This window comes from Euphorbia lathyris, chromosome 5, assembly GCF_963576675.1.
Source record: "Euphorbia lathyris chromosome 5, ddEupLath1.1, whole genome shotgun sequence".
NCBI classification, from domain to species: Eukaryota; Viridiplantae; Streptophyta; class Magnoliopsida; order Malpighiales; family Euphorbiaceae; genus Euphorbia; species Euphorbia lathyris.
In genome coordinates this window covers 26,444,175-26,464,777 of record NC_088914.1, presented here as the reverse complement: position 1 = coordinate 26,464,777, position 20,603 = coordinate 26,444,175, and the positions used below count along the sequence as shown (strand labels likewise).

Sequence of the window (20,603 nt, the reverse complement as noted above, 5' to 3'; positions counted from 1 at the left end):
TTAAGAATTTTCTCAGTACCTTTATGTATAAGTTTTCATCATAGTCCTCATTTGTTTGAGTATCTACATCTATCAAAAGCTTATTAATATTTCGGTTGTTTAGCCTAGAAGAAATGCTGTTGACTCCTTTTTTTTTTTTTTGACTTATTTTCAATGGAATGAAGTTTTATTAAAAAAAAAATAATAGTAAAAACATTGAATTTCAGTGTCCATAAATATAATTACCCATTTATTTTAATATATTGGTGTATATTTTAACCTTTTGTCCATAAATCTTAAAAAAACAGCCAACTCTTATAGATAATATAAAAGTCATAAAAGTGTTACTTATGACAAGACTCACACCAACTTCAGTTACACCTACTCTCTTCTTTCTTTTTCTTCAAATTCTTCAATTTTATATCTATCCTCAAATATATATAAATAAACCCTCTTAATAATAAAAAAAAAAAAAGAACTTTGAGTAATTTATAATAACCCTAAAAATAGAATATACAAAAATGGAATATATAATGCTAACCAGTAACTAATTATAAATTTTTATCACCAACCAAAATCTTATTAATCAATTTTTTGTTTTAAAAAATTCTAATAAATTAAAGGACACTCATATGTTTTGTTGAAACTTATACCACATATATTGAACCATTGGGATGCTATTATAGCTATTACATTGAATAAAAGAAGAAAATACAACAATTTTTTTAAATTGATACATTATGATATGCTATAGCTTTTTCTATATCATTAAATATTTGAGTCACGGCTCATCGGGTACCCTAATCCCGCCACTACTTGTACTTACAAATGCGGGTTAATCTTACGGAGGATGTCAATTAGCTTAGCGGTAGTCAAAGGCTTCTGTTGATAATCATTTAAACCGGATTTCACAAATTCTTGCACTTGAACTTGTTCTTCCATTGAATGGGTAGATACACCTGCTATTATGCTACTTATTCCCATTGCTCTTAGTTGCTTTGTTGCCTACAAAACAATTATTAATTAATATATATATATAATTAATAAATTCATTTATTAATTAATATAATATAATATAATATAAAATTACCTGAATGCCATTGAGAATAGGCATATCTAAATCCATAAGAATAAGATCAAATTTTTTGCCAGAGGAATGAATATCAATAGCCTCCTTTCCATTCCTCACTTCTTCAAATTCTACCCCTAGATTTTGCAAAAGTTTGCAATGTATTCTCCGATTTATGTTGTCATCATCCACAACTAGTGCTTTCATTTTTGTTCTCTTCATCAGAAAAATTCACAAATTTATATCAGAAATTAAAATTAGGGTTTGACAGAAACAATCTTTTTCCAGTCAAACTATTTTTTTATGTTTGGTGTGAGGGGAAAAAATGAGTATGACATAAGACCCTTTAAGTGCATTCATCTCTTTTTATGAAATTACATTAACAAAAAAAATTATGTATATACTGACCGGAAATTCGATGATGACGACGACGACGAGGATGATGAAGATGAGGATCTGGAAATGAAATTGAGAATAAGAATGAAATGGATTATGAGAGTATAAATAATCCAGTTTTAAATGAATAATTGTGAGAATATATATGAAAAGTATTAAATCAGTTAGATTGTGTTATAATATGAGAAGATCTATAAGATCTGATTTTTTTTCCTGAAATGAGGATTGCCATAATGAATAAGTTTCCATGGAATCTTTGATTTTTTTTGCTGGAAATAGGATAATTGTTCACTTTAACGGCTGCGTGTGATTTCATTTTTTTATTTTTATTTTTTCAACTTTTTCTTCAAATTTCCTTTTCTTTTTCGCTGATTTTATGTTCTTTTATGCACAGATAGATACGATTTTCTCATTTTTGGTAATTCTTAGTTGTAAAATAGGCCAACTTTCATGTTCAAAGAAAAAGACCTTATCAATATCATTTTCATTTTTGTGCCAAGAAATTAAAAAAAAAAAAGTTTTTCATAAATATATATATTATATGTATATATTCATCATATATAATTCATAATTAGGAAATGTAATAATGGAGAAAATCTCATTTTGATTTCCTGCCTAGTATATTTTCTCCATTAAATTCTAAAATCCTACCACATGTTGGTACATAGCTTTTGGATAAAATCAGATGTTTGAGCCCAGAGATTTTGACTAATCAAAATTCTAATAGTGGTGTTTGGTAAAAAGATGTTTGAAATAGCTTATTGGGTCCAAGAAACTAGTTTTATGAGTTTTTTTAATTAGTTTATGTTTTTTGAAGGACATTTTTACCCCTAATTACTACCCTTTAACTTCAAATAAAAGTTTTATCATGTCTTTATTTGTCATTTTACACAAACAGCTATTAGTAAATCAATTAAGTTTTATCAAACAAGTTTATACAATAAGCTAGTCAAATCAACTAACCAAAAAAATAATTAGCTAACAGCTAATGAAATCAGCTAACAAGTAATAGCTATTTGTCAAACATTGCAGTTATTAATATTGTTATCTCTAAACTATATATAAAAAATTAATGTTTTTTTACAGTATAAAAAATTAATGTTATCTCTTAATGAATCACTTAATTTATTGGATTATATATGTAAGATCTACTTCTACATATATATTTTGTAATAAATGATTTTAGTAGCATATATATGAATTTTTTTTATCACTGTAAATAATTATTTTGTGTATATAATATGACTGTTGCTTTAAATTAAATTAATATATACAGGAACAACCTCTCAATTTTGGAACCAGAGTGATGAGTACATATCACATGAGTTAAAATTCACATTTGAAATTTTGAATAAATGGTATGTTAATTTTAATTAGATTAATCATTTATACACTTTTACTACAAAACAGAAAGGTCAATTCAGTGAATAGCAAGGTTTAATGATGCTAAAGATGGGTGAATAATATAATATTTTTGTGCATGCATAACTATGCATTATTGATGTTACAATTAATTAAAAAAAAAAACCATTCTAAGGAGCTTGATATTTTATTATTTATTGCATTAAAGTTTTTTATCTTTTATTTTTACACATTAAACTTTTTATCATTTTTTATGGGTAAATTTCAAATAAAACCCATGTGGTTTCACTAATTTTCAGATAAAAGACTGTGATTTACTTTTTGTCAAAACGAGGGTTGGGGTTTTCAACTTTAGCAAAATAAAGACTTTTTCGATTAATACTATTAAAATCACCATTGACGACTTCAAAAATGACATATTTTAAGAACTACTAATATTCTAAGAAACTTTAATTCTTCAACTTTTTTATTTTGAGATTATTTAGATGAAGTTTGGTAAAGAGAGAGAAAGTTAATGTTTAGAGAGAGAAAGTTCCAAAAAAGATGATTTTCGAAAATCGAAAATGTAGTTCCATAGAAAATATGACATTGAACAACTTTAATTCTTGAAAATTTTCATTTTCAGGTCGTTAAAGATCGTTTTAATAACATTAATCCAAGTGTGAAACCTCAATTCTCGTTTTGACAAAAAGTAAACCAAAGTTCTTTATCTGAAAATTAGTGAAACTACAGGGGTTTTATTTGAAATTTATCCTCTTTTTTTTATCACATTAAGCCATTACTTATCAAATTGGTGATATTATAATTTTTAGGGATAAGGTACCAAAATAGGCCTAAGGTTTTTGGGGAAGTATCAATTTAGGCTCAACGTTAAAATAGCACCAATATAGGCTTAATGTTTACAACATAATATCAATTTAGGCTTAACGTTTATAATATAGCATCAATTTAGGCCTCACGTACAAAATAGCACAAATATAGGCTTAACGTTTACAAAATAATACGAATTTAAGCTTAACGTTTTACAAAATATATACAATTTAAGCTAAACGTCATAATTAAATTAATCATATTATATTCTTTCCCTATTAACTTTATATGTTTATTTAGTTCTATATTTTTATTTATTATAATAAAATTAACTAGTATTCTTGTCCACTAAAATCTTATATTTGTTTTTCATAAATGATTCTATGACTACTAAATTTCATTGCTCATGTAATATATGCAAACTAAAAGTAATTGAATATCTACAATATACTTGTCCATTAAAATCTTTACTAGTGTTCAAAATATTGTGGATATTCAATTACTTTTAGTTTGCATATATTATATGAGCCATGGAATTTCGGAGTCATGGAATGGTTAATAAAAAATAAATATAAAGTTTTAATGGGCAAGAAAACTAATTAATTGTATTATAATAAATAAGAAAATAGAACTAAATAAAAAGAAAACATATAAAGTTAATAGGAAAAGAATATAATATGGTTAATTAATTATGACGTTTAGCTCAAATTAGATATATTTTGTAAACGTTAAGCTTAAATTCGTATTATTTTGTAAACGTTAAGCCTATATTTGTGCTATTTTGTACGTGAGGCCTAAATTGATACTATATTATAAACGTTAAGCTTAAATTGATATTATGTTGTGAACGTTAAACCTATATTGGTGCAATTTTTAACGTTGAGCCTAAATTGGTACTTCCCCAAAAACCTTAGGCCTATTTTGGTACCTTATCCCTAATTTTTATAGTTCGAATTAAGGTTTTTACAATTTTCCTATAACCATTATACATATAAAAAATTGCTTTCAAACTGTTAAAAATACAAATTTAAAAAGCAAGTGAAATAAATAACACTATGTTCAAAGTCCGCTTTTTTTTTGGTAATGTGGCAAAAAATAGAAATAAAAAAGTGATAGGCTTAATGTGTTCAAATAAAATATCAATGGCATAATGCATAAAGAAAAATAAAAGATCGGGGTCTCAAAACACTTTTTACCAAAAAAACATCATCTCATATAGGCAGCTTGTTTATTTATTGACGAGCTTTGTTGATTTATTTATTAACGAGCTTTGTTCACGACCAGATTATTAATTCGGTTAATGAACTTTACTCACGAACATTTCATTAATTATGCTCATTTCAATTTCTTTAACACAAAAATACAAAGTTTTGAAACCTGTAAAATTACATAGTTTTACATCTCCTCCTTATAGAAATACTCTTATTAAAAAAAAAAAATAAGGGATAAGGTACCAAAATAGGCCTAAAGTTTTTAGGGAAGTACAAATTTAGGTTCCATGTTCAAAATAACATCAATATAGGCTTAACGTTTACAACAAAATATCAATTTAGGCTTAACGTTTATAACATAGCATCAATTTAGGAATTACTACCAGAATGTGACACGTCATTCGTTAAGTCTGCCAAATCAGCGTCATGTCATATAAGGTACCAAAATAGGTCTAAGGTTTGTAGAAAGTATCAATTTAGGCCTCACGTATAAAATAGCACCAATATAGGCTTAATGTTTACAAAATAATACGAATTCAAGCTTAATGTTTACAAAATATATCCAATTTAAGTTGTGTCAAAAAGATATTTTTATTTCTCTAGTTGGTACAAATTAAGAATTGATATTAGACGTCTTGGATTTTGTGTGGCTGTATGGTAACATTTTGGATACATTTTGGACGAGTTGTCAGTTGACAATTGATATTTTGTGTGCCAATATGGTCATATATCAATATCATTTTAACTAGTGTTCGAAATTTTATGGATATTTAATTGCTTTTAGTTTGCATATATTACATGAGTCATGTAATTTAGAAGTCATGGAATCATTGATATAAAAACAAATATAAGATCTTAATGGACAAAAATAATAATTAATTGTATTATAATAAATAAATAAACTAGAACTAAATAAAAAAGATATATGAATTAATAGGGAAAGAATATGATATGATCAATTGTGACGTTTAGCTTAAATTAGATATATTTTGTAAACGTTAAGCTTAAATTCGTATTATTTTGTAAAAGTTAAGCATATATTGATGTTATTTTGTACGAGATGCCTAAATTGATACTTTCTACAAACCTTAGGTCTATTTTGGTACCTTATGTGTCACGTTCTGTTAGTAATTTCTAAATTGATGCTATGTTGTAAACGTTAAGCCTAAATTGATTGTGTTATAAACATTAAACCTATATTGTTGCTATTTTGAACGTGAAGTCTAAATTGGTACTTTTCAAAAAACGTTTGACCTATTTTACTACCTTAGCCAAAAAATAATCAAGCCAATAAACATTATATTTGAGCTTGATCGCAAGCTTAAAACCTATAATCAAATTGAAACACTTAATTTATGGGATTATGTAATCTATCAACTGCCCACCGTTTCTCCCTCTATTTTTCTGTGAATGTGGAGGGTTTCTTTGTCTGTTTTCTTTGATTTTCGTGTGATTTTTGCTGTGTTTTTCTAATGTTTGTGTCTGGAATATTTGATGGGTTCACAATTGGAGTCTATGTTTGGAGAAAGTATGATTGTCGGATAATAAGGATATGGTTATTGATTTGGGAGAAATTCCAATGGCTGACGGTATTGTAACGTCAAAATTGAGTCTGGTTAGAAGAGCAATGTCCCATAAACCTTTGAACTTGAAGGGAATGGCACATGCTTTTATAATTGGATGTGGCTTCAACAGTCTTGAACTAATTGGCTGCACGAGGGAGATCAAAACACTAAGAACTTGATTGGATGGAGGGTTTAGAGGGGTTAGTAAGGGAAGGGTTAGTAAGGGTTGATAGAAACCCTTATTTGGGAGGAGGAAGGGTTAGTAAGGGTTTCTACAAACCCATGTTTGGAACACAAAAAAAATTAGGAGGGTAAGGGGGCGTTTGGTTCACAAAGGGTAAGGGAAAAGGAATCAAGAAAGGGAAACTAAAGGAAAGGAAATGAATAAGCATTAATTCTCATATGTGTTTGGATATGTTTAGGAAAGGGAATAGGGTAAAGGGAATCCAATTCCCTACATGGCTTGGGGTAATGGTTTAACCTAAAGTGGGGTAAACTCATAATCTAAAATGGGTAAAGGGAATGAGTTTTTTTTAAACAAACAAGAACAAAGGGAATGAAACTCTCTCATTCTCATTCTCATTCCTAAAGACCCCGAACCAAACGCCCTGTTGTGCGGAATTAATGAAAGATAAAATAATAATCAATCGAAAAACACAGATTTACGTGGTTCACCAACGTTGTGTTGGCTAGTCCACGGGCAGAAGGATAATAGTATTATTAGGAGGCGAAAAATCAGATTACAATGATTAGGTTTACATAATGGGGTATTTATAATACCCAATCTAACCTAATCCCACTAGGAACCCATGATCCCAATCCAACTAGGAACCCATGATCCCAATTCCACTAGGAACCCATGATCCTAATCCAACTAGGAATCCGAAACTCAATACTACTCCGAATAGGAACTAATTCAAGGCATTACGACAAATCTCTACCTTGACTTGAATTCTCCTGAAAACATAACAGATGCACCCATGATAGTGCCAGATGAACAGACTTCTCCCTCTGCCTCAGAGTTGCCCATAGGCAACTAGTAATCTCTGATGTTTAGCAAGTCCAAACAGTGTTGAAACTTGCTCTGCGGAACGGGCTTGGTAAATATGTCGGCCGGATTGTCAGCAGTGCCTACCTTCTTCACCTTGACCCTCTTCTCACTTCTCAGAAAATGATACCTCACATCTATATGCTTGGTCCTCTCATGATGAACCTGATCCTTGGCTAAACAGATTGCACTCAAACTGTCACAATACACTGTAGCCTGATCATAATGTAGACCAAGATCACTAACCAGTCCTTTAAGTCAGATCCCCTCCTTAGCAGCTTCAGTCAGTGCCATATACTCTGCTTCTGTAGTAGAGAAAGTCACTATAGGCTGCAAAGTAGCTTTCCAACTGACAACTGAACCGCCAAGAGTGAAAACATAACCAGTCGTAGATCTTCTACTGTCAACATCTCCAGCATAATCAGAGTCTGAAAAACCTGTCACCAAACACTTTGTATCACCTCCATAAATGAGACCAACGTCAGATGTACCTTTTAGGTACCGAAAGATCCTCTTCACAGCTTGCCAATGCTCCTTGCCAGGTTCACCCATAAACCTGCTAACAACACTAACAGACTGTGCAAGATCAGGTCTAGTGCAGACCATTGCATACATCAAGCTTCCTACTGCACTAGCATAGGGAACTCGAGACATGTACTCCTTCTCTTCAGTAGACTTAGGTGCAAAAGCAATAGACAGATGTGCACTTGCAGCACTAGGAGTATCTATGGGCTTTGTGGTAGACATGCTAAATCTTGACAAGATCTTCTGAATATAGCCCTTCTGTGACAGAAAAAGTTTCCTTTTGCTTCTGTCCCTGTAAATCTCTATTCCCAGAATTTTTCGAGCTGCACCCAAATCCTTCATCTCGAACTCTGCGCTGAGAAGACCCTTCAACTTCTGAATGTCGTGCTTCTTCCTTGAAGCTATCAACATGTCATCTACATACAACACTAGATAGATAAAAGACTCACCTTCCAGTTTATTGTAATAGACACAACAATCATATGGACTCCTGGTGTAGCCCAGCTGCATCATGTAGCTGTCAAACCTCTTATACCACTGCATAGGAGACTGCTTAAGTCCATACAAGGACTTCTTCAACTTGCAAACATAATTCTCCTTTCCAGGAATCTGGAAACCATCTGGTTGGGTCATGTAGATCTCTTCCTCCAAATCTCCATGCAGAAAGGCTGTCTTTACATCAAGTTGCTCAAGCTCCAAATCCTGATGTGTAACTATAACTAGCAACACTCTAATAGAGGTATGTCTGACTACTGGTGAGAATATCTCATTATAATCCACTCCCTCTCTTTGATTGAAACCTCTAGCAACAACTCTAGCCTTATACTTGACTCCCTCTGTAGGTGATATCCCTTCCTTCATCTTGAGAACCCACTTGCAAGTAATAATCTTTCTCCCTGGGGGTGGTATGACTAAATCCCATGTTTGATTCTTATGAAGGGATTCCATCTCATCTCCCATAGCAGCAAGCCATTTCTCAGAATCGGTGCCTGAAACAGCTTCTTGGTAAGTTGATGGTTCACGAGTGTCCACCTCTTCAGCAACCTGTAGTGCATAGCCCACCATGTCCTCATACCTCTTAGGTGGCCTAACTCCAACCCTCCTTGGTCGATCTTGAGCTAAGCTACGATGTGTAGCTTCAGATGGTTGAGAAACTGATGGTGTAGACTTTGGTAGATCTATTTCTGCTTCTAACTCTTGTTCCTTCAAGCCACTCTCACTTTGTATGACCTGAAACTCCACCTGTTTATCAATGCTATAAGTTTCTGTTGCAGTTGTAGGCTTCACAAAGGGTCTAAGCATAGATTTTTCGTCAAAGACTACATTCTGCTCAAAATGACCCTTTTCTCTGATGGAGACCAGATCCTGAAGCCTTTAACTCCATCTCCATAGCCTATGAACACTCCCTTCTTGGCTCTTGGCTCTAGCTTACCCTCATTAACATGATAGTAAACTGTGTTGGTCCCTTGTAAGGTTGCAAATATAGTTCCAAGGGGGGGGGTTAGGAACTATTTGACCTTTTTAATTGATTAGGGCAAATTTCTTTTTCTTAAGAAAAGATTATATGACAGCGGCGCTGAACAATCGACAAGACACTGGCTTAGTCAACTAGTGACTAGGTCAGTTTCGTTGCTTAGGTCAGGAAATAGCACTTGGAGTCTATTCCTGAACTAATTCGTTGACAGCGCACAACTCAGCTTGACCTCTTTTACTTGGTCAGTTTTAGTTTGTTTTAAGCAAGCAATATAAATAAGGAGTTAAGGTTTAGAAATACTTCACTCAGCAGATTTATCCAGGTTCGGCTTCTTCCAAGCCTACGTCCTGTCCCCGGAACACTTCCGAGATTTCAAATCCTCTATTGAGCTCTTTAAAGGTAGAGCCTCAAACCTTTTACAATATTAGCAATTGAGTATGACAAGAGTACCTTCCTCTATACTTCTACTCAATCCTAATCTCTCCGCTGAGTACTTAAAACCGAGTACTCAGCCTCTCCTTTCTATTCCTAGAAATGATTAAGATTTGTCCTAAACAACAATTGCTAGAACACCTTAGATGATTGAGGATCAATCACTCTAGACTTTTACACAAATGAATAAGCTTGTAGTGTAAGAATTTGCTTTGCTTTTGATGGAGAACTTTTGTATATGTTTGATCAGCGTAACGGCTTTTGCTCAAAGTTCTCTTATGAATGTGGATTCTGAATGCTCTATTTATAGAGAGCTGTGAGAGCTTCTGGTTATTTCGAATTTCGAAATAACCGTTGGAGGGAAACGGCTTCATGTCGCTTTCACTCAGTCTGTTCAGCAGTTCTCTTAGCCAATCAGATTCCAGCATCTTCTGTTCTTCGGTCAGTGTGGCAGTATGTTCCTCCAAATCGAGTAATGTCAAACAGACAGCTTCCTGCGTCTTCTGTTCTTTACCAACAGAGGAAATACTTGGTCTGGAAGTTGCTTTGTGGTCAGCGGCTGTCTTGTACGTTTTGTCGAGACAGCTCAGCAGCTTCATACCGAAGTTGTCTACGTGGATCTTCTCGATCCTTCATTGGTGAGCTCCGTTTCAATACTCAACGGCAGCGTTTTGAAATACGCGGGCTGAGTGATCTTGGGCTTGTTTGACTTGGGCTTTGACTTCCATATAGGGCTTGGGCCTTATGATCTTTATGTCTTATAACAATTATAAACTCAACATTGAACAAACACATTAGTAACAATAAATCAAAGCATTTAAACTTAGTGTGTTGTAGAATATTTAATTTCACTTAATTAATTTTGTCAAATCAAAATCCTGTGGAAAGGTGTTTCAACAAACTGTGCACCGAACAGCTTTCAAATTTGAGTAATCAGCAACCTTTCATGACATCATTTCTATAGGCGTTTTGAGTTGTATGCCGGTGTGTGGTCCACGGTTAATCAGATAACATACTGTGTTCACTGCTTCAGCCGAGAATCTTCTTTCTAACCCAGCATTAAAGAGCATGCACCTCACCCTCTCCAGTAATGTCTGGTTCATTCGTTCAGCTACACCATTTTGTTGCGATGTATTCCTGACTGTGTGATGCCGAGCAATCCCTTCATCCTTACAGAACTGATCAAACTCAAATGAGCAGAATTCCAGTCCATTATCAGTTCGCAGCCTCTTTATCTTCTTTCCTGTTTGGTTTTCCACCAATGCTTTCCACTGCTTGAAATTCTTGAAAGCTTCACTTTTATGCTTCATCATGATGACCCAAGTCATCCTTGAATAATCATCAATCAGAGACATAAAATATATGTGACCTCCCAAAGACTCAACTCGAGATGGACCCCAATAATCAGAGTGGATGTAATCAAGTGTGTCTTTTGTTATGTGAATAGCTTTGGGAAACTTGATGCGATGTAGTTTCCCAAAGACACAGTGTTCACAAAGCTCCAGACTCTTGACTTTATGACTGATGTGCCTCCCATAAGAAGACTCGCTAAGGGATAAGTGTACCCCATCGTTATCAAGTAATAAAATCTGGAAAGTCCAGGTATCGAATCCACAGGACTTATTTACCACAAGTATCGAGCTACTCGGTCTCAAGTGTTATCTAGGCTTTGTGGGTTTTGAGTTTGTTTGTTTAAGTTAATCTACTCCTAGGTTGAATTATGCTACTCCTAGCTAAGTTATACTAATTCTAACTAAGTTATTCTACACCTAATTAAGTTAAACTACTCCTAATTAAGTTATACTACTCCTAGGTGATCTTTCACTAATGCAATTACCCGAAGGAACATGATATGAACAATAATAATGAAGTTAGGTTATTAGGTCTATTGATTAAAAACCTAATCTAAGTCACTTGTATTCAAGGCGATTAACCCTACTTACCCTCCTGAAGTTCCTAGTGCGTGATTCCCTTGTAAGGCCGAAACTAGGTCTAAGGCTCAGCAATTTGGGCTTAATCAACTAAGAGGTCGTCAATCTCCTAGGCTCTGACTAGGTCAGATTCAGCTCACAATATGTGCCTACTAGATTTTGGGGCTTTTGAATGAGTTAAACCAATTGAGTAAAGCGTAAGACAAAGATTAAATAAATAATCATACAACAAAATAAGAGCTAAAATATTATTAAAGGCGAAGAACAATGTCACATGATACAATTAGCCTAGGATTCATAGACTGTATCAAAGAGTACAAACAAGGAAAGATAAAAGGAGATACGAAAATCCCTTTCAGGGAACCTGTCTACTCTGCAGCCGGCTTCCTAGGTCTTAAGGACGGACCTTGAATAATCCTTGGTGGAGATGCGGAGCTTCAGAGCTTCTTCAATGGAGGTTGGAGAAGATGGAAGAGGTGGAGAGGATTTCTCAAGGGGGAAAGGCTAAAGTAAATTACAATAATGAAAGATATCTAATTTACCATTGGAAATTATTATTTATAGACGCGGCTCGGGCCCTCTTTTTGACCTATTTCGTGTCCTTATGCAGGTGGGAAGTCGTGGGACCGGTCGTGGAGTCTGTTGGTCCCTGGTAATTAGTTCCAAGGGGGGGTTAGGAACTAATATAACTTTTTCTCGTTTAGTAATGCTGACAGAAAGTTATTTTGAGAGTTTATTAACTCAGCTTGGTGAGATATGTTTCAAGACAGCTTTAGTCAGATGTTGACTAAAGTTGTTTTCTTGTGAGTTAAGAATTGACACTCTTGGAGGTCAGCTTCTAACTCAGCACCACTTATTTACTCAAGGCCAGCTTTGGCAATTTATATACTGAGTAAATAAAGCAAACAACACATGCAATATGAGAGAGAGTTTAGAAGTTACTCAGTATCACTTATCCTGGTTCGGCCTCTCTGCCTACGTCCAGTCCCCAGAGTCCTCCGGGCTTTTTGAATCCAATACTGAGCTCTTTAACGGTAGAGCACAAACCAATTACAAGGCAGTTGAATATGCAAGAGTACCTTCCTCTATTCGTCTACTCAACTCCTACTAAGTGCTACAACCCAGCACCTAGATTTCTCTACCACTGAATGCTTACAATCAAGCACTCAGCTTAACACTCTCAATATTCCTATTGATCACAGACTTGTTCTTTTTCAACTAAAGAACACTTTAGATGATTACAAAACAATCAATCTAGCATTTACACAGAGAATAGAAAAGTTGGTGTAAGATCTTTTTGTATTTGAGTGCTTCTATCCTTATCCAAGGTTTTTCATTGTCCTTTTATAGAAGGAAACTGCAGATTTGGATCGTTTGAATTGTTGTTACCGTTAACACCAAAACGGCTCTTTTGGGGGACAAATTCTGGTCAGCTTCAGTCTGTTCCGCCATTCCCTTCCTCTGTTTTATTCAGGCATCAGGTTTTGTCTTATTGCACCAGTCTTGTCTTTTTGCGCCAGTTGTCTTTTACCAATAATCCAATGTCTCATGTTTCTTGGAATTAGTCTTTTGTGTGTCTTCGAGGTTCCAATTATTGGTGCAGAGGATTGGCAGACTTTGTCTTGTAGTGAACGAATCCTTCATGCTGTCCTGACTGTCACTCAGCTTTATGCGTTATCTTCGGATGTTCAACTTCTAAGCTGAGTTACTTCTTGGTCAGCTCCGTTCTGTTTAAACGCTTCAGAAGAAGTCTTCAATTTTAGTTAGCTTCGTTTTGCTTCTGAGTTCTACTCCACTCAGCTTCCATTCTGTCATGCTGAGTTCCATTCTACTCAGCTTTGCTTGTGCTGACTTTTGTCATGTCTTTACTTTATATATATTTTTGCACTCAATATTGAACAAACACATTAGCACAATTAAATCAAAGCATTTAAATTTAATTGCCTCTTAATCATGGATGATTTTGTCAAATCAAAATCTTGTGGAAAAGGTGTTTCAACAAACTCCCCCATTTTGATGTTGGCAAAATACATAATTATGGAACTCAGTTATAAGTTACCCCATGATTGACATTTTTGAAATAACTCCCCCGTAAGGGTTGCACATATTGTCTTAACTTAATTCTAAACCTTCCAATGTTTAATTGAATTACTTTTAAGATACTTGTGTATGCTGACTTAGTTTAATGTTGGATTTTTCAAGATCTGATCTTTTTTAATTTTAAGTCAGCTTTCAAGTATGTTGTTACTCAGTTTATTATCTAAGTGTTTTAGTGTTAATGTATACTGAGTATTCTTTACTTCTTAATTTGTTTGTTCAATTTTTCGACTATATTGAGAAAATAATACTTGGCATAGATTGAACACAAAAAAAAGCAGACACATATGTGGGGGGTTTCTATGCTAAGTTCTAAACAATTACTAGACTATATCTAGTTCTTCTTTTTCTTCTTCTGAGCTTGGTGGTCATCTTGAGCTATTCCTTTCCCTTTGTCCTTACTTCCGGAGGCATTGCCTGCAGGCTGAGTTCCTCCTTGACTTGTCTCCCCCGTTTTGCCATCATCGGGTTTATAAAGGAAGGTTTCATTGCGAGCGGCATTGGAGAGGTAATGAGAGTAGCGCTGAAGCCGCTTAGTGCTTTCACCCAAACCATCAATTATAGGAACGCTGTCATCCTAAACATGCCGAGGAACCCAGAGGGAGCTACTAATCATGCTAAGTAGGCATTCATGGGATTTGCTCAGCCAGGTGAGCGAGGTGGTGATCTGACCAAAAGATTGATGGTACAGCTTTAGTAAGGCAGAATCATAAAACATGCGCTGGGAATTGTTGATGCGCATTGCCTTCATTATAGCTTGTGAAAAGCTTAAGAGTTCACTGTTGGAGACTGGATCAACATCCATCTGTGCTCTGTTGATGTTGAGTAGGCTGACTGCTTCACTCAGTTGGTCAATAGTACACTGAGAAGAGGAGGATACTAAGTCACGGGTACTGGTCAGCTCAGCATGAAGCTTGGTAAAGCATTGTTGAAGTTCGGCAGAGGTGGCAAACTCAGCATTGCCGGGTACACGCGATTTGGTCAGTTCTTCAGTTAACTTGGTAAAATATCCTTCAAGTTCAGTAGAAGTGGCATACCCTGGATTGACTGCCGTCAGCTGTTGAATTTTGCCTTCAAGCGAATTCATATGGTTTGCCATTGTGAGCACTAATTCGGTCAGTTTTGCTATTTGATCTTGATTGGGTTGCCGAGTTTGAACCATAGTTATGATACTGACCAGATCCTTCAATCCTCTAAGTTCATTTAGAAGCTGAGTGATACCTGACAATTGGGAGGACGCAGCTTGAGTAGATGGATTAGCATTATTTTGAGGAAGGTTCAAATCTTGAAGCAAGGACTGAGCAAAAGCAATGATACGGCGTCCTGACTCAGTGGCATTCAAGTATGTGAATGTAGCAGCATGAGACTCAGAGGCTGGTATTGAGCTTGATGGTGGTGGAGGAGTTGGCTCTCTGCCAGATTGAGTACCTTGATTTGTACCTGGGCTTTGATTGATTTCATGAGCTGAGTCGTCAGCATGCTGAGTTGGAGGTGGAGTTTGATTAGGCATGTTGACCTGCTCATCTTGAATGGGTAAAGTTGAGGCAGGATTTGATCCATCATGATCAGCCTGGATTGGATCGTCAGGGGTTTTGGCTTGTTCCTCATCCTGAGTAACAGAGGCTTGCTTTTGTACGGTATCTGCTGGAGGTGACTCAGTCTCAGCATCATTCGAGAAGTACTGGAACTGGATTTTGGAGAGGTCAGTATCAATCTCATCAACAGGAAAGTCGTCCATAAGATCAATTTGCTTTTGTGCCTTCTTTTTGAGTCTCCGTCGTGTCGGAGCTGTTGGGGATGAAAGGTCAGCTGGGATACCTTCACTGGACTCAGTAGCAACTGTCTCTTCTTCTACACATGGATTCTCAAGTTGTTCAGCATGATCCATAACAGTAACATTTTCTTCTTCCTCAACTGTTTCCTCAGTATTACCCAGATGTTGCTCAACATTAGTGGGTTCTTCCTCAGCATGAGTTTCAGCTTCCCTTTCTTTCTCAGCTTGTTGCTCAGTTTCTCTCTCAGCTTCATTCTCTTTTTCATGTCTTTGCTCAGTTTCCTTTTCTAGGTCAGTTCCATGACCTTTGGAGGATACAACCCAATCTAGGGGATCAGCTTCAACTGTCTTTGAGGTGTTGACTTTCTTCCTTTTCATCAAGGGTGATTCCGGTGTTTCCTCTTCTTCATCTTCAGGCACTTCTGCCCTTTTTCTCTTCTCTGCTGACTCAGCTTTTTCTTTAGCTTTGTCAGCTTTAACCTTTTCTTGAGACACCAGCTTCACTTTCTTTGGGACATCATGAATGTCTTTGGAGCAAGTTTCCAGAGCCTTCCTTTTCTTCTTCTTCTTCTCGGGCTGAGCTGTCTTAGGGGACTCAGCATGAGCCTCCACTTCTCTCTCAGGCTCATTTTCAGGCACAACTTCTTGTTGTTCAGCTTCCTCGTCTTCCTCAGTATCTACAACATCTTCATACCCTTTCAAGGGTTGATTGTATAGTAATCCCTCCAGCAAAACTGCTGTGATTTCACTTCCCAAGCTACTAGTTTCATTGACTGTCTCAATATGTTTATCCTCAATGATCTTAGTGATCAGAGAACCCAAACGGAGTTTCTTACCACCTCGTTGAAGAGCTCCTACTAAGAAGATAGGAAGATTGAGCGGAGTGTAGGTCAGCATGTGCTAGATGAAGCACTGCTCGAAGTTAGAGGCGGATGAGGCTGAGTTGAGTTTGGGGAAGATAAAATTAGTCAGCATGTAATGGGCCATCTTTTGGTCTTGCCCCATACAAGTGCTGGGTATTTCACCCTTATGATCCTTGGGTTTACAGAACCCCTTGATCTTCTCAAGCTTCTCTTTTGGTACCTTCTCCTTAGTCGTCCTAAACTCAATTCCTTCGTCTGGTAAATCTAGTAAGGTGGCTAGATAGGCAGGGGTTATGGTGATTTTCTGACCTTTAACTGAGGTCTCCAAATAATCAGAGTCATCTTCATCAACATGTAGATTCGAATAGAATTCCCGTACTAACCTAGGATAGGTTGTTCCTGAGAGAGAGAAGAGACCAGTCCACTTGTTCTTCTCGATCCAGTCACAGAATGGTTTCTCAGAGGTGACGAATCCTGGAGAGAACTATCTGCATTTCAGAACCTCTAGATTGTTGACCTTTTTGTGTACTTTGATCATCTTCCTTTCTATTTGCGTTGAAGGACCCGCGGGGTCAGCTTGAGTGGGTTTGCTTGAGGTTTGAGTTGTGAGTTTAGGGGTTTCATTCTTCCCGGAAGCCATTGTTACAAATGAAGGTTTTGAGGTTTTAGGGAGAGAGAGAGAAGTTCGATTACAAGAGATTGCAAGCGTAAAGAGTGAAGAGTGGGGATTCTTCCACTTTTTATATAGATTTACGGCGGCCCCTATTCATTAACTAGCCGTTTTACCTAGGGACGTTCAACCGACAAAGATTCTGTCATTTATGACATCTTCGGCGCATGGGATTTGCCATTAATGTGCGTCTTTCCAAGGTGCTAGAGGTTACACGTGTAGGTATTTATTTTACGCGAGTGGGTTTCTTTTTGGTTTTGCTGGAATTCGAAGCATTCGTGCTGTTGAGTGCCTAGTTTTTGTAAACATGATTTTTCTATCTCTAAATAACTCAACATACGTTTGATCACTCAGTATGTGCATCTACTCAGCATAAGATGATTACTCAATATGTTTATCTACTCAGCATAATCACTCAATGTATATGTCAACTCAGCCTAGGGTGATCATTTCAAGCTTTGGTGAGTACAAGTTTCTTATTGTTAATTTACTCAGCATGACATTTGCACAATCATTCAACAATCACTCAGCATTTAATTTTTCATATAGATTTATCTAGAGTGGATTTGACATACCGATGGCTTCCCTTAGTATGTTGAAATGTTCTCGTGCCAAGGGCTTAGTGAAGATATCTGCAAGCTGATCATTTGTTGGCACATAGGTCAGCTTAATCTCATCTTTTAGTACATGGTCTCTGATGAAGTGATGTCTTATGCTAACATGCTTCATCCTGCTGTGTTGGACTGGATTCTTGGATAGATCAATGGCACTTTTGTTGTCACATTTGATCTCTATTGTCTTTGTTTTGACTCCATAGTCCTCAAGCTGTTGCTTTATCCATAGGACTTGTGCAACACAGCTTCCAGCAGCCACGTACTCAGCTTCAGTTGTAGACAGGGCTACAGATGATTGCTTCTTGCTGAACCAAGATACTAGACAGCTTCCAAGGAGATGACATCCTCCCGAAGTACTCTTCCGTTCTAGCTTATCTCGTCCATAGTCAGCATCAGTATATCTAATGAGTGTGAAGTCATTTGAAGTTGGATACCATAGACCTGCATTAACTGAGCTTTGCAAGTATCTAAAAATTCTTTTTACAGCAGTTAGATGAGATTCCCTGGGGTCAGCTTGATATCTAGCACAATAGCATACTGAGTACTGAATATCAGGTCTACTAGCTGTGAGATAGAGTAAAGAACCTATCATACCTCGATAGAGTTTACTATCAACTAACTTACTCTTCTCATCCTTGCATAGGACAGTATCAGTACCCATGGGGGTTGATATTGGTTTGCAATCTACCATGCTGAATTTCTTTAACATTTCCTTGGTGTACTTAGACTGACTTATAAAGATGCCATTCTTACCTTGCTTGATTTGAAGTCCAAGGAAGAAGTTGAGTTCACCCATCATCGACATTTCAAACTCAGTTTGCATCTGTTGGCTAAATTCTTTGCACAAAGATTCGTCAGTAGCACCAAATATAATATCATCTACATATATTTGTGCAAGTAGGGTATGTTTACCCTTTTTCTTAATGAACAAGGTTGTGTCAGCTTTTCCCCTGACATAGTTCCTGGTCAGCAGGAAATTGGTCAACCTCTCATACCAAGCTCTTGGAGCTTGCTTTAGACCGTACAAGGCCTTTTTGAGTTTATAAACATGGTTTGGAAATTTTGAATCTTCAAACCCAGGAGGTTGATTAAAATATACCTCTTCGTTTATAAGGCCATTAAGAAATGCATTTTACATCCATTTGGTATAGCTTAAAATTCATGAAACTAGCATAGGCACACAATATACGTATTGCTTCTAGCCTAGCAACAGGTGCAAATGTTTCTCCATAGTCTATACCTTCTTGCTGACTATAGCCTTGGGCTACGAGTCGAGCTTTGTTTCTAATCACATTTCCATGCTCATCTAGTTTATTTCTAAAGACCCACTTGGTTCCTATGGGCTTTTGATTCCTAGGTCTAGGTACTAGATCCCATACCTCATTTCTGGTGAATTGGTCAAGTTCTTCTTGCATGGCATTTATCCAATATTCATCTTGCTCAGCATCAGCAAAATTCTTTGGCTCAAGCATTGAGACGAAGGCAACATTGCTAAGGTATTTTCTAAGCTGATCTCTGGTCATCAACTTGTTGTTGGCAGCATCAAGAATGGCCTCTTCTGTATGTCCTCTTGGGATCTTTATTTCCTTGGGCAATGTTGAGTTGTTTGGAAGAGGTGTTTCTACGATCTCTACAGGAACAGATTGGTCAGCAAATGATATTTCAATTTCTTGCTTACCTGAGGTCAGCCCTTGTATAGATGACACATAGGCTTCTGGTTGATCAGCAGAAGCTGAGCTTGGTTCATCTTCTTCGAGCTGAGCTGACTTACCTGTAGGGTCAGATTCATCGAACTCAATATGTACAGACTCTTCTACAACCTGAGTTCTTTTATTAAATACTCTATATGCTTTACTGTTTGTTGAGTACCCTAAAAAGATCGCTTCGTCAGCTTTAGCATCAAATTTTGCAAGGTTGTCTTTTGTATTGAGTATAAAGCATTTACACCCGAAGGCACGAAAGTGTCCAATATTGGGCTTACGTCCTTTCCAAAGCTCATATGGAGTTTTCTTAAGTATAGGTCTAACTAGAGCCCTATTCAGTATGTAGCATGCTGTGTGAACAGCTTCACCCCAGAAGTACTTTGGAAGCCTATTTTCACTCAACATTGTCCTAGCTATTTCAACAATGGTTCTATTTTTCCTTTCAACAACCCCATTTTGTTGAGGTGTTCTAGGAGCGGAGAAGTTGTGGTCAATACCACTGGTTTTACAGAATTCATCAAGCTGTTGGTTTTTGAATTCTCCACCATTGTCGCTTCTAATGTGAGCTACTCTTAGGTCTTTGTCATTTTCAAGCCTTTTAATCAGTGTGGTAAACATCTCAAAAGTTTCATCCTTGCTACTCAGCAAGATGATCCAAGTGTACCGAGAGAAATCATCTACAATAACCAAGAAAAATTTCTTACCTCCCAAGCTGAGTGGTTGGATAGGTCCGAAAAGATCCAAGTGTAGTAATTCCAATGGTCTTTTGGTTGAGACAATATTTTTGCTATGAAATGACTTTTTGGTTTGTTTGCCTTGCTGACAAGCTTTACACAGTTGATCTTTTTCAAACTTTAATTTGGGTAATCCCTCAACTAATTGCTTTCTAGCTAATTTGGCAAGAAGGTCCATGCTGACATGCCCAAGTCTTCTATGCCATAGCCAGGAGTTGTCCTCTTTAGACACTAAGCATATGTTTTTAGAAAACTGTTTTTCTAAGTTTAACATGTATACATTTTCTACACGAGGGGCAGTTAAAATTAATTCATTTGTATTTCCCTCGAGTATTTGACATTTAGT

At 36.2% G+C, this 20,603-nt stretch overlaps 1 protein-coding gene across 1 annotated transcript; it reads right to left on the bottom strand.

Moving 5' to 3' along the window:
• Window positions 1-620: 620 nt before the first annotated feature.
• Window positions 621-1,634, bottom strand: LOC136231003 (two-component response regulator 24). The gene is made up of 3 exons (XM_066020231.1): window positions 1,457-1,634; window positions 1,070-1,264; window positions 621-984 (listed from the first exon to the last, which is right to left on the bottom strand). The coding sequence occupies exons 2-3, from the start codon at window positions 1,253-1,255 to the stop codon at window positions 802-804; spliced, it is 369 nt and encodes a 122-aa protein (XP_065876303.1). The 5' UTR covers window positions 1,256-1,264; window positions 1,457-1,634; the 3' UTR covers window positions 621-801.
• Between the last annotated feature and the right edge of the window lie 18,969 nt (window positions 1,635-20,603).